At 28.2% G+C, this 13,050-nt stretch overlaps 2 protein-coding genes across 2 annotated transcripts in view; one reads left to right on the top strand and one right to left on the bottom strand.

The window, feature by feature from the left end:
* Positions 1 to 7,267, bottom strand: part of LOC145741283 (midasin-like) — a 38,713-nt gene extending 31,446 nt beyond the window's left edge. Inside the window, exons 1-26 of the mRNA XM_082558850.1 lie at positions 7,141 to 7,267; positions 6,820 to 6,947; positions 6,503 to 6,613; positions 6,180 to 6,327; positions 5,844 to 6,025; positions 5,592 to 5,761; positions 5,346 to 5,447; positions 5,140 to 5,193; positions 4,962 to 5,057; positions 4,747 to 4,841; positions 4,408 to 4,614; positions 4,120 to 4,235; positions 3,841 to 4,015; positions 3,516 to 3,658; positions 3,265 to 3,386; positions 2,998 to 3,193; positions 2,829 to 2,898; positions 2,658 to 2,757; positions 2,404 to 2,575; positions 2,060 to 2,210; positions 1,732 to 1,856; positions 1,392 to 1,547; positions 1,137 to 1,286; positions 831 to 1,003; positions 406 to 583; positions 12 to 210 (exon numbers count right to left, since the gene is read on the bottom strand). Coding sequence (XP_082414976.1) covers positions 12 to 210; positions 406 to 583; positions 831 to 1,003; positions 1,137 to 1,286; positions 1,392 to 1,547; positions 1,732 to 1,856; positions 2,060 to 2,210; positions 2,404 to 2,575; positions 2,658 to 2,757; positions 2,829 to 2,898; positions 2,998 to 3,193; positions 3,265 to 3,386; positions 3,516 to 3,658; positions 3,841 to 4,015; positions 4,120 to 4,235; positions 4,408 to 4,614; positions 4,747 to 4,841; positions 4,962 to 5,057; positions 5,140 to 5,193; positions 5,346 to 5,447; positions 5,592 to 5,761; positions 5,844 to 6,025; positions 6,180 to 6,327; positions 6,503 to 6,613; positions 6,820 to 6,947; positions 7,141 to 7,245 — 3,624 coding nt within the window. The 5' untranslated portion in view covers positions 7,246 to 7,267. The remainder of the gene's footprint in view (positions 1 to 11; positions 211 to 405; positions 584 to 830; positions 1,004 to 1,136; positions 1,287 to 1,391; positions 1,548 to 1,731; positions 1,857 to 2,059; positions 2,211 to 2,403; positions 2,576 to 2,657; positions 2,758 to 2,828; positions 2,899 to 2,997; positions 3,194 to 3,264; positions 3,387 to 3,515; positions 3,659 to 3,840; positions 4,016 to 4,119; positions 4,236 to 4,407; positions 4,615 to 4,746; positions 4,842 to 4,961; positions 5,058 to 5,139; positions 5,194 to 5,345; positions 5,448 to 5,591; positions 5,762 to 5,843; positions 6,026 to 6,179; positions 6,328 to 6,502; positions 6,614 to 6,819; positions 6,948 to 7,140) is intronic.
* Positions 7,268 to 10,479: 3,212 nt separating this feature from the next.
* Positions 10,480 to 12,600, top strand: LOC145763380 (uncharacterized). Its single transcript, XM_082574817.1, has 6 exons — positions 10,480 to 10,584; positions 10,882 to 11,086; positions 11,233 to 11,324; positions 11,455 to 11,534; positions 11,818 to 11,983; positions 12,235 to 12,600. Exons 1-6 carry the CDS (start codon positions 10,566 to 10,568, stop codon positions 12,387 to 12,389), a joined length of 717 nt encoding a protein of 238 aa, XP_082430943.1. The 5' UTR covers positions 10,480 to 10,565; the 3' UTR covers positions 12,390 to 12,600.
* The last annotated feature ends 450 nt before the right edge of the window (positions 12,601 to 13,050 follow it).

Here is a 13,050-nt window from a genome sequence, read left to right as displayed (position 1 = left end):
ATAGTTGTAACCTGCAAAGATAGCATAATTTTGATCAGCTTTTTGCAGTGAGCAGGAGCTAACTGACAACTTTTATTCAGAATAATTCCCAGCTCATCAGTGGGTATCTCATCAAAATGCAATTCAATAAACCTATTTCTGAAAGCTCTAGACAACAACTTTCTGCCCCCATATGACCCAGGTGGATTTTGGGTTGCAAACAGGGTGAATCTAAGTAAAAGAAAGAGCGTGTAACTGCAATATTGTAAGATTTTATACCTTTTTATACTACTAAAATTTTTTTTTAATTAAAGGCAAATTTTGAAGTTATGGAAGTACCAAATAAAACCTGTTATGGGGCTTGCCAACACCTTCTTAAATTACCTGGGTTAAGTTATTGAAATTCATTTTAAAACATAAAATCACCTTGGATGTGCAGAGACAACTTCTTGTGTTTCATTGATGAAAAGTTCACGATTATCATCCAAGACTCTGTTCAAAGCCTCCAAGATGTCGGTGGGAGCTAAATTAAGCTCGTCCAATATTATCCAGTGACCTTCCCTCATTGCTGTAACTAAGGGACCGTCTTGAAATGTCAGTCGACCTAAAACAAATTAAAAAATTGTAAAATATCAAAATTTAATTAATTGATTACCTATTTTTTATTTCTACTTGTTAAGCTCTTATAGACAAATACAAACTTAATTTTATTATTTTGGTGTAGACATGTATGTACAAATATAAACAACAATTCTAAAATTTATTTTAAATTTCAAAACTAGTTCATGCTGATAAAATGCTAGATTTAAAATTTCCAAAACTTAAAAAAATTTCCTAAACAATTAACTTACCCTCTGAATCTGAAGCATAACTGCCAACATATTCCTGTAGGTCAGTATGTTCATGATTGTTAATCCTAACTACTTTGTTTCCAGTTAATTTTCCTAAATATTTAATCAAACTTGTTTTTCCTGTGGAAGTTTCTCCTTGGATCAGAATTGGGTATTTTCCATATGACACAGGTCTAAAATGCATTTTAACAAAATAGAGTTAAATACAAAAAAAAAATTTAAAAAAAACAGAATCTATGTCTTTGTCATAGCACAAAATAAAATTTAAAAATAGATTTTTTACACAGTAAGTATTTGCTTATTTACCTTGACAAATCCTTTAAGTTTTCTTGCACTGAAGAGGTAATGATATAACTTTCGTCACAAGTTGGGGGTAGAGCTCCACACAAAATATAATGACCCTCAACATTTATTGAAGGTTGTGTAGGCAGTGGAAATGCGTGTTTTAAAATTGATCTAAAAATCAAATTTAACATACTTAAAATCCAAAAGTTTGATTTTTGTGTTACAAAATTGTTTTACCCAAAAAATTACAAATACACAGAAATTATGTAAACAAACTTTAGTTTGTTTCTTCCAACAATATGTTGCACAATGAGATCAACCACAAGAGGGTGTGAAGAGCGATCCAGAGCAGTAAGAAACGACAAACAAAAACCTTCAAACAAACTTTTTAGAAGTGAAACTTGGGAGTTGTCTGCTACATATTGAAGTGCTCTGTAGAAATTCAAAGTTGTTCTTAAACTTTGATTAAAAATAGCACAAAAACATTTATTTTTTACTTAAGTATTTCATCCTAAATCAAGTTAAAGTTACATTAAACTTACTCATTAAAAAAAATAATTTATTAAATAAGTTTGTGATTAATTTTCGCCAAACTTTAAATAAAAATTATAAAAACCTGCACAGGGTTCTTAATGAATAATGAGGTTTTCTTCCCGTGCCATCAACTAGTTTATATTGGGATAACTTTCTTATTTCTCGATAAAAGTTGACTATTCCATCAACTATGCCACCTCCAACAATCTAAATTAAGTTACTAAAGTTTAAAACTAATTTTTTCCACAATACATTAATTTTACATTTTTTATGATATCCTTTTACCTAAAAAGAATAGTATAAGTTTTTGTGGCAAAAATTTTAACCTGAAAAAATCAAGTTTTTTTTTTAAAAATCAACTTTAAACCCTTTAAACCAAATACATATTACAAAACATATGCAAAACTTACACTAGTTTTACTGAGATAATATGCCACAATGGTAGAGATATCATTATAATTAGTTGGTTCATCTACAAATATTTCAGTAAATCTATTTCTAATTCCTTCAGACAAATTTCTTTTTCCAACATCTGTTGCTGGGTTCATAGCAGCAAAAATCCTGTAAAAAGATTTAAATATTTTAACTTATATTTAAAAATATCTTTTATATTAAAACTTAACTCTAAATATTATTTCTTTTTTTAATTTAAAATTTTTATACTACAACCTAAAAAGGTTAAATTGTATATTACGTAGGAAGTTTTTTAAAAATATATTAAAAACAAAAACACAGGCAAAACAATTATTTTAACCTAAATTGAGGATGTCTTGTGACAGGTTTTGCATCTCCTCGTTCCATCAAAACAATAGAGCCAGCAGTCGATTCCAACACACCACTTAAACACTCGAGGCACTCTGGAGCTGCTAGGTTAATCTCATCAAGCAGTAACCAGTCTCCTTCCTGAAGACATTTTGATAATTTACCTAAAAAACAATATTTACTTTTTGGTAAAGAAAAGAAAAGTTTAGAAAGCCACCAAAAAGTAGTTGTAATTAGAAACTTTACCTTCTACAAAGTCGAAAGCAATTGCAGAATCTGATTTTAGCTTAGTTCTTAAATCATCTAAATCCAACATCATTTCTTTCCAACTGCTACAATGATCTTCCTATTTAAATAAATGATAAAGTGTTGTTTAAAATATAAAAAAAAGTTTATTTTTTAAATTTTAAATCAAACCTGATCATTGGCAATATTTTTTAGCGCAGCTTTGCAACTATGCATCATAAGTTGCAGCAAATCATTGTATCTAAAAAAATAAAATTACTATTAGTTTGATACTTCAAAATCAAATGTAGTTTAATTCTTCAAAAACCTGATTACTGTTATTTTTAATGTAAATGTATACCTTTTGTTTGCAAAGCAGTTTTGAATATGAGTTAAAAACTTTGTGTTTTTTTGTTTCGAAAAGGTCTTTTTGAACAGTTGTTCGAATTTTTGTCTTACTGGTGCCACAAAGTGTTTCATTTGAGCTGGTTTGTAACCCCCCAAAAGATCGTTTGAACTAGATTGTTGTGACATATTTATCACATGAAGAGTATGACCTAAACATATTTTCTGGTAAAACTAGTGCACAGTAAATTTAGTTTAAAAATCTATTTTAGTTTAGCGTCACCTGATTTTTGAGCAAGATATTGAAGAGCTGATGTTTTTCCCACCCCAGTTTCTCCAACTAATAACACTGGCTCTATAGTCTCAACACAGCCTGTTACTCTCTCAAGTAAAACAAGTGAATGACTAAAAATTTAAAAAAAAATTTTTAAAAAAATTTTTAAAACTAAACAATATTTTAAAACAAATAAAATGTTAAAATTCTTACATTTTCTTTGCAAAGTAAAAATAAAAATCATGTTACAATAATTTTACCGAGTTTGGGCAAATGGTTGCTCTCTACCACTGATAGTGGTGTGAAAAGTAGATTGAGAACGAGATAAAGAATATCTTCCAACTTTGAAAGTTGTTGGTTGAATATTTAATTCCGGTTTATAAGAATCACAGAAGTAGTTTGCCTAAAAATATTTTTAAATAATTCATAAAAATACTTACATGAACAATTAAGAAATTAATAAGCTATTTATTAAAAAAACAATACGGTTTATTTTAAAAATTCGAAAAAATTACTTTTTGTTAACAAAAAAGCTATCCCTAAAACTATATTATCATATTTAGTAGTATTAAAAAATCTGTTTACTTTTTCTGTTGATAAACTTAGTTCTGCACATATCAATTCCGTTAATTTTAATCTCAAGCTTGGATCTGATTGAGAAGCGACAAAACAATCCATTGCTGTCATGGTAACGTTGGTTGCTAGTTCATTTTTATTGGTGGAAAATTGTGAGACTCTGTCACACCACTTTAGTAAATCTCTGAAAACAAATCATTTTACGCAACTTACACAAATTAATTTATTAAATAATAAAAACTATTTAAGTATAAAATTTTATTTTTATTTATTATTTTATTTCAATACCTTGTAGATGGTTTTCGTTGTGAAGAATGACCAGATTTTTCTTCACAAAGTATTTGATATATTGTAAGTAATCTATCCACAATGCTTTCCAGACAAGAATGTTTTAAAAGTATTATCTAAATTTAACAAGAATAAGTTCTAATTTTATTTAACATTTTTTTCATATTTATTTATCCTCGATGTCAAATGGCCGACTTCTTGGTCTAATTTAAAAGTACCTGACATTTGTTACCCTAAACTAGTCTTGTCACCCTAGAAAGCAATTACCCAAACCCGTTACAAATTTACCTTTTTCAAATCACTTTCAATTATGGCGCCCATTTTAACCATTGTGCAATGTTTAGTTAGCATAGAAACATGATTTAATGATGACATCATGATAGAAGATCTCCTGGTCAAAAAGATTCGAAATTGGTTGGAAACCGAATTATTTTCATCGAATCTTCCAGGAACATTTAAGTGACCGGACTCCATTAAAGGCAGCAACAAAGATATCTTAAAAGTTAAACAACTACTGTTAACATTATAATTTCTAGAAAGACCAACACTTTATGTAAGACTGTTAAGTAATTGGAACTCAATTAAATTCGTAAAAAAATAATAAAGAGTATAATAAATAGAACTTACAACATCCATTGGAGCTCGATCAATATCTTCAAACAAAATCCAATTTCCTTCTTTGCAAGCTTGTACTAGCAAACCAGGTTGCCAAATAAACTCACCTGCAAAAAAATATCAAAATTCAAATGTTGACATACTTTAATTAACAAAATATTGATTGGCTTGAATAAATAGATTTGATTTGGTTTAGAAATGTAATTACCATATAAAAGAAATATTACCTGGCACAGCAGTACAAACATAACTTCCTGTTAAAGTTTTACTGTCGGTGTCATCACTTAGTTGAACCTTTGTTAAACTTGGTGGTTTGGTGTGCCCTGTTTAAATAATACATTTAAAAAAAAATTTTTAATTTAAATAGCCAAAATAGTTTATTAACAAATGTGTACAAGAACTTACCTGTAATTTGTGCCAAATACTCGATGACAGCTGTTTTACCACAACCTACTGGACCTAAAAATAATAAAATATACCAATTTAGATTAAAACTGCTACAATGCATTTCTTACATATTGCATATTTGACATTTCTTTTCTTAATTACACTGCAACCGTGATTGTAAATATAAATAAACATGTTTTTTAGGTAAAAGAAATGTTATCTACCTTCCAATAGAATAGGTTTTGCTTCTGATATAGCAATAGCAATTTGTTGAAGTTGTTGTTTTAAAGTGTCAGTTATTAGTAGACTTGATTTTAATGCAATTTCTAAAAAAAAAAATTTACAAATTAATATTAGACGAATTAACTTTTTAGACCCCGCAATTTACAATTTTAAATCCGAATTTACAAAAAATAAAATCAGTAATACATCAGAGAAAAAATTATATTTTTCACAAACAAATTAATTACCTTTTTGTTCACTTATAGTTTTATGAAGTATAACCCCGCAAACTGGAACAAGTTGATTGGATAAATCTTTTGAAACAATTGCATGTTTAGTATGGGTTAGTATACTATCACTGGTGGTTATTTTAATTGGCGAATTTATTTCCACATTGTCCCCAACTACAAGATTTAACCTAAAAAAATAATGATAACTTTGAGCTTTGTTATAGGGTAAAAATATTTGATTTTTTTCTAAATTAATCCTTTAAAACTTACTCTAATAATTGTCCTTCTTTTTCATTAATCTCACAAGAACCGATGTTGTTCAACCCCACAAATGCACCTAACACCTTCATTAAAAACCACTTTCCTCGTGAAGTGATGTGAATATTAACATTTCTTAAACAATCTACCAGATCTGACCAATGCCAATCCAGTTTTAATACTGAAGGGTAGGCCTACAAAAATACAAGTAAAATATTAAAAAACAACTGTTTAAAGTAAAATAATTTTAAATAAATATGCCCTAATATTTAAATAACAAGATTTGATACAATTTTATTTGACCTAATTACTTTTATTTAAAAAATCTTCAGTAGAAACAAAGGTTACCGTAACAATGTAGTATGTAGCCTCAATGACTTTACTAAATTGATCTGATTCCATTTTTTTGCGTTTTTTTAATTCTGTTGGAGCATCAGAAATAACAAAAATTTGTTGAAAAGGACTTCCATGTTTCTTCAAATATGAAATAGAAAAGCTAAAAAAAATAAATTTTTTAAGCTCTACTGTTACCAAAACATTTCAAGATTTTACGTATTTTAATCAAAATAAAATCCATACCACAAAGTTCCTTCTAAACGATCAAAATATGTATCTATGCTAAACCAAACCTAATTCTCTTTAATATTAAAATATTAATGATAAACAATTACTCTTGTATTGAAGGTAGTTTGGTTCGAGACAACCAACCAATCACAATGCAGAGCTTCTCGTGTCTGTCAAGAGCTTTGTTTGCATCTCTGTGATATTTACCAGAAGAACACCTATAGAAATTAATTTACACATTTTATAGTTTCAGTAACACAAAAATAAAGAACAAATCTTTCTTTTATATTTTTAAATTTATAGGCCTTTCTTACTATGTAGAATTTAGTAAATACCATATTTATTATCTTAACAATTAGAAGAGTCGCCTTAATGCTTAAAACAATAATTTTTGAGCTAAATAAAGTAGAAATTACAACTTTACCGATGTAAAAGTTCAACAGTTAATGGTCCCATTAACATGGATATTTTTAAACATGTTTCTTTGTTGCTTGAAATTAATGTGTTTGCTAATGATGTAAGCAATTTGTTTCTATCTGCTGGACTCCAAATCTATAAATAAAATAAGATAAACAAAAATAGATTTTCATACAGCCTATTCTTTATTTTCATATTTCTTCTACTTTTTACTTTAAATTTTAAAAATCATATAGCATACCACTGGATTTTTGCATTTTATTATTTTTATTTTTTATTTTAAACCAAACATAGAAACTGACCAAGAAAGAACAACACACTGACACACCTGTTTGGAAATGAAATTTTGCAAATTCTTTCGAACAGTAGGTTCTGATTTACACAGAATAGACAATACATCTTTTAATTCAGCATGAAAATGTTCCATCCTCATTTAAATTTTAAGCAATGAAGCTAAAAACAATAAAATAAAAGTGTTAGTTTGGTTTTAATCAAAATACTAAACAATAAGAAATGCAAAAAACGGTTCAGTCTGTTCGTGCATAAAACAACATCTTTTCTGTACAATTTCTATAAAAATAATACTACTGTTTAATAAAATAAATACACAAACACAAAATAAGGTTTAAATTTATTAGAAAACCTATTAATTTCGTTCACAAACACGTGTTAAAAGAAAACATAACTGACACGTGCTTTGTCCCACACGCTGAATACAGGGAATTCCCCAAACAGAGTTGCCAATAAATTGTGCGTATCTAAGTAAAACTTAAAATTTAACTTAATTTATTTGATAAATAAAATATAATTTAAAATCATTTAATCAATTTTAATACAGATCTTTATAGATAAAAAAGACATGTTTATATACTAAACATGGTCTTCGCCTTTTAGAATTTTCTTTCTTATAATTCAACAGCAATTTTGCAACATAAATTTTAAAGTTTTATTAGTAAATATACAGACAATACCAACATGTTACAGTAAGCATCATAGTTGACGTAAAAGATGTTGTTGAAAATAAAACAACATCGTTCGGCGAGTTTCAATGGCCCTATCCAAGTTTAAGGGCCTACCCAATGTGCAGTGTCTACCCAAGGTTAAATGCCTACCTAAGTTTAAAGGCCTTCCGAGTTTTAAGTGATTACCAAGTTTAAGGACCTACCCAAGTTTAAATGCCTACCTTAATTTAAGGGCCTACTCTAAGGTTAAGTGCCTACCCAAAGATAAGTGCCTAACTCAAACTGAGTCAAACTCCTGCTTAAATTCAAATGCGTACCCTTAAATTTAAGTGGGTACCCTGCGTACCCTAAGGTAAGTATATAAGTTTAAAGCCCTCAAATAGGCAAAATTTAAAACTAGAACATCTGAGGTTAAAATTATTTGATTAACTCTTTATAAATAATAAAGGTGAGCATAAACATAACTAATTAAAAATTTTAAATACATTAACAAATTAAATATCAAGTTTTTATTTCTTAGACTGAAAATGTTTGTAAATTTCTAATATCATGACATACACTAGACTACAATTTTAATGCTTAATACTTATCTTTAGTTTTTAATAAATAAACCAAGCATTTAAATATATTCAACAAACAAAATTACTTTTTACCATGTTATTAAGTTATTATTATTTTAATATAAAAGAAACCAAATTTGAAAACTATATGATGACCTTTAAATTTTGATAAATTCTTACCTATTAATTAGCATTTCGTCTTTATTACATTTTATAAATAGGATAGGAACAAAATTTGATGATAAACAAAATACTAAAATTTTAAGACTTTTAATTAACTAGAACAAAAGTTTTTTTGCTTCAAATGCAGCTTGTAAGACACTAAAGTATATAAATAATAATAATAATAATAATAATGCCCATAACAATATGTTTTAAAATCTAAGATAAAATCTAAGATTTTAAACCATAATAAATATATTGACAATAACATTATGTTTTAAAGTTTAAGATTTTAACCTTTTAAAAAATGTTCAAAATTTTAAATTTACCTAAAAAATTTATGTTTTAAACTGTTTAATACAAAAAATTGTAATATACAAAAAAAAGATTTTATATGCGTTTTTGCAGTTTTTGCAGAATTTAAGGTTTAACTTGCAAGTACTAGAATAAATTCATTATAATATATGAAACAAAAAAAATTAGCCATTTTTGTTTATATTCCTCACTTGACGTATACGTCACGAGTAATAACGGATGTGACGTAATGTATCGATGCATCCTTCCGCGTGTTCTGAGGTGCATCTAAATAAATAAAACAAGTAGGATTGGATGCATTAAATGCAGGCATGCAGTTTTTAAAATATGCTTTTGATCAATGTATTGATATTTGAAATCAGTTAAGATAGGATTTAACTAGGTGAATAGTTTATTAGTATATTTACTAATTTATTGCCTTAAAAAATTTATATTTTTAATATGATCATATTTAAGAGTTATTTAAAATGTTTACTAATTTTATTTGGTTTACGTAGTATATGAAGTATTTAACTAGACATGCAGTTGCGTTTTTGCTACGTAGTCCAAACAACAATACGCATTCCCAGCGCTATTAAAAGTTGGAATATTTATAAAGAGAAAAATAAACAAGTAAAACAACGAAACAGAAATAGCTCTGGTAAATTTATTTTTGCCTATTAAAAAACTTTTTCTACTCAAAAAATTTTTAAAAAGGTAGTGAAAAATGTTTTAAAAGCATAGCAACGTTTATAGAAGTTAAATCATACATCAGAACATTTAAAGTTTTGACTTTAAGAAAGTATTAAAATTAAAGTGTAAGATTAGACTCTAATGATTATATACACAGACCCTGGATTAAAATAGACATTACAACAATGTGTTAAGTCATAATTAATTGAAAATAAACTTAGGCAAGCCGAAAATCGCAACATGTTTATTTTAGCTAGAATGCAAATAAGTATTTCAACAACACATTGTAATGCACAGGCAGACGGCTTAAATAATATGTAAAATACCCTTTTTAGTTTAATTATTGTTTAATACTGTGTTTACATGTTACGCTACAAGTTAAATAGAAAGCTGGTAATAATAAAATTCCCTATTAAGTAAATACCATAGTTTCTGTTTTGTTGAAAGAGCCAATAGAAAAACGGTATTGTAGTTTATAAACATTAAATGTCAACACAAGTGACTAACTTTGTTTATTGATAAATTGTATCAGTAATCAATTAACCTATAACTTAGCCATGTTAAGCATTGACGTAACAGCTATACGTAGATGTCAATTTATTTTTTTTTACTTAGAAAAGGGCAAACGAAAGAAATAATACTGGATACAAGATTTTCGAAATGCATTCAAAGCACGTTTTAGACGCACTCAGAAACAATTTAGGGAAAAGCAAGTCAACGCTTACAATGGGTTCGGAAATTAAACGACCGTGTTAGTTTTTAGTTAATGAGTGTAGTCACGATAGAATTACGTGCAATGTACAGGATTTGGTTATAAGTTTTGTTGATAGGTATAGAACACAGTTTTTTTTGTCATTGGAACATGTGATAGGCAAAGAAAAGGTTTTATACGCATTTAGACGGTAGCCTAAGTATATATTTCAAAACACAAAGTTGTTTATTTTATAAAGTGTTAATATTAAAAATTATAAGTAATGCTGTATTACACCTTCATTTAGATAGTTGTTATTAAAGAAACTGAATAAACGATTTTAAAGTAATATTTCACAAAAAAATATTTATGGACGTTTAAATATCATATAATGACCAGCGTGTTGCCAGGTTAGTGGATTACAGTATTTAATAGTGGAAAATTTGTGACTAATATAAACATTAGTTATGCTTTTTTGTAGACGTTTTTTTGTGTCACCAATTTTAATTAATTTAAAATGTAAAAAAGGCATTCTGTTAAATATTAATAAAAATTAAAAAACTTTCAAGAAAAACATGTCTTGCCTTGCACTGGGTTCCGAGAAATGAATATAATTTGCAGAACTCGTTATTAATTGTTATATACAAGTACTATTCATATTTGCATAACTAACCGTATTATTAAAACAATTTTCTATTGACAAATAGCAAATACTTACAAGCACACAAACTTCAAATCAACAACTATGGCTCAAGTTCGGTTACAATCATCGCCTCTGCACCAATCATCAAATACACCGATGACGTCACACAGCAGTGACGTAGGATCGAAACTTGGAAAGATGGACAACTCCGTTTTATTACCACCGAGTGGAACAAAATACGATGCAAGTGACGGAGAAAAAAGTGATAGGTAGTTAAGCTAATAGCTAGTAAATAACCAATTCCCCAAGACCTCATTAATACATATACATTTTCATGCTGGCCATTTTAAGTTTTTTTTAAATTTTAACCGCCTGTAGAAAGTAAATTTGTAACCCCAACTATTAATTAAACTAGATACGGATCATTTTCGGACGACGACGACTACGAAGATGACGGACAAGATGATTTTTGCATCACCCTTGACTCTGATAACGACGACAATACAAGTATGTGGTTTATACTTTAAAATTTAGCTAAAAATGGCGCTGTTTTATTGTTGACTATAAAGTATAACTTGTTAGGACTTCAATTTTTCCCAAATTTGTTTATGTAAGTATCATTATTTTTTATTTATAGGTCTTTCAGGACTCCATATAAACCTTAAAACTTTACAACAAGTATCTACCATGTTAGCGCATTACAACCCCATTATTCAGGTATGCATCATCACTGTTATGACGTCACAACACCGTGTACGCGATTAGTAAAGTGTTGTATTGTTACTTATTTAAACCAAACGGGGATTAAAATTAGGCATGACTAACTATTTATAACAATAGCGTGCAAAAAAAATGTGTTGACCATTCTAACGTTAAAGTATACACATTAACCTACCTTTTGGTTTAATGTATTATTATTTATTAACTTTATTAAAAAAAACATGTTAAAAGAGATGTTTAGTCATTCATAAACCAAATATATTCATTTGTTTATTATAAGAGTGACGTAAACGGAAATCCAATGTTTATTGCTCCCCCTCCCCCTCCTGAGGAACAATACTACGAGGAGCTAGCGTCGCTAGAGGGAGGTGATACGTCACTATCACCGGCGCATCGGTTGTTTGCGAAACACCAAGCTTTACAATCAGACTCACAAGATTCAACCCGTACGTTATTCAGAATATATAAATCTTAAGCAATGACTACACTTATTTATTCTAGTGACCATAAGCATTTAAATATAACAACAAACAAAAACCAATGACTATTATGGGGGTGTGGATAGATGGCTACTCTAATAAAACAACTGTTAGTAACACCATGGCTATAAATTGTTTACAACTATTCGTACCTAAATATATTTACCCTTGTGCTGATTTTCGGCAAAAAGATAACTTAACTGAAACTTACTTTTTAGTGACTGGGGAGGAAGACTTTCATTGCGCATTACAAGAACTAGAAGATGTATTAGACGATCAAGATCACACTTTTATGTCAGATGCTATGACGCAATTAACTGACGTCATGGAAAGAATGACGCATATTTCTCAAGAGCCGATCGACGACATTTGAGATTGTTCATAGATCTTTTTAAACAAAACATTTTTCTATCTCTAGATAGTTGTTCTATTCAGCCTGATTACACTGTACTGATAGCCTTTACTGCAATGATAATTGTTATAAATTATTAAAAAAACTGCGTATGGCCTATTAAAATTTAGTCTTCATTTTACGTCAGCATTGTAGGGCACTTTCCATAAAATAAACTTGTGTTTCTGGAATGTAATGTTGCGGAACATAAGTTGCACATTCTAGTAACCTTTTCGGTTAAAAATAAAAGTTAAGTATATAAGCGAATATTAATCAATAAATATTATTTTAAAATCTAAAATCAATACTAAATATAAATACAATTTTTTAATAATTTTTTTACGACTTTGTTTTAATTTAAAATGCTTTATAAAAATCGAGGATAAACTAAAAAAAGTAATGCCGTTTTGCGGTGACTTTCAATAACTTTTCAACCTGAGACCTACAGATCAACGATTTAAGTAGCCTTGTTCTACATTTTGTTTATTTAAACGTTGTTTTGTAATAAGTTTGTTTACATAATTAAAAACCTTTTTTTAGTCTGTAAAAACTTAGACTGTCTGACTGTCTAAAAGATAGACTTACACAAATATATACCAAAAAAATAGATACGTTTTTTTAATATTTTATTCCAGTTTTCTTA

Source organism: Corella eumyota, chromosome 1, assembly GCF_963082875.1.
Source record: "Corella eumyota chromosome 1, kaCorEumy4.1, whole genome shotgun sequence".
Classification (NCBI taxonomy): domain Eukaryota; kingdom Metazoa; phylum Chordata; class Ascidiacea; order Phlebobranchia; family Corellidae; genus Corella; species Corella eumyota.
This window is presented reverse-complemented; position numbering and strand designations above follow the sequence as displayed.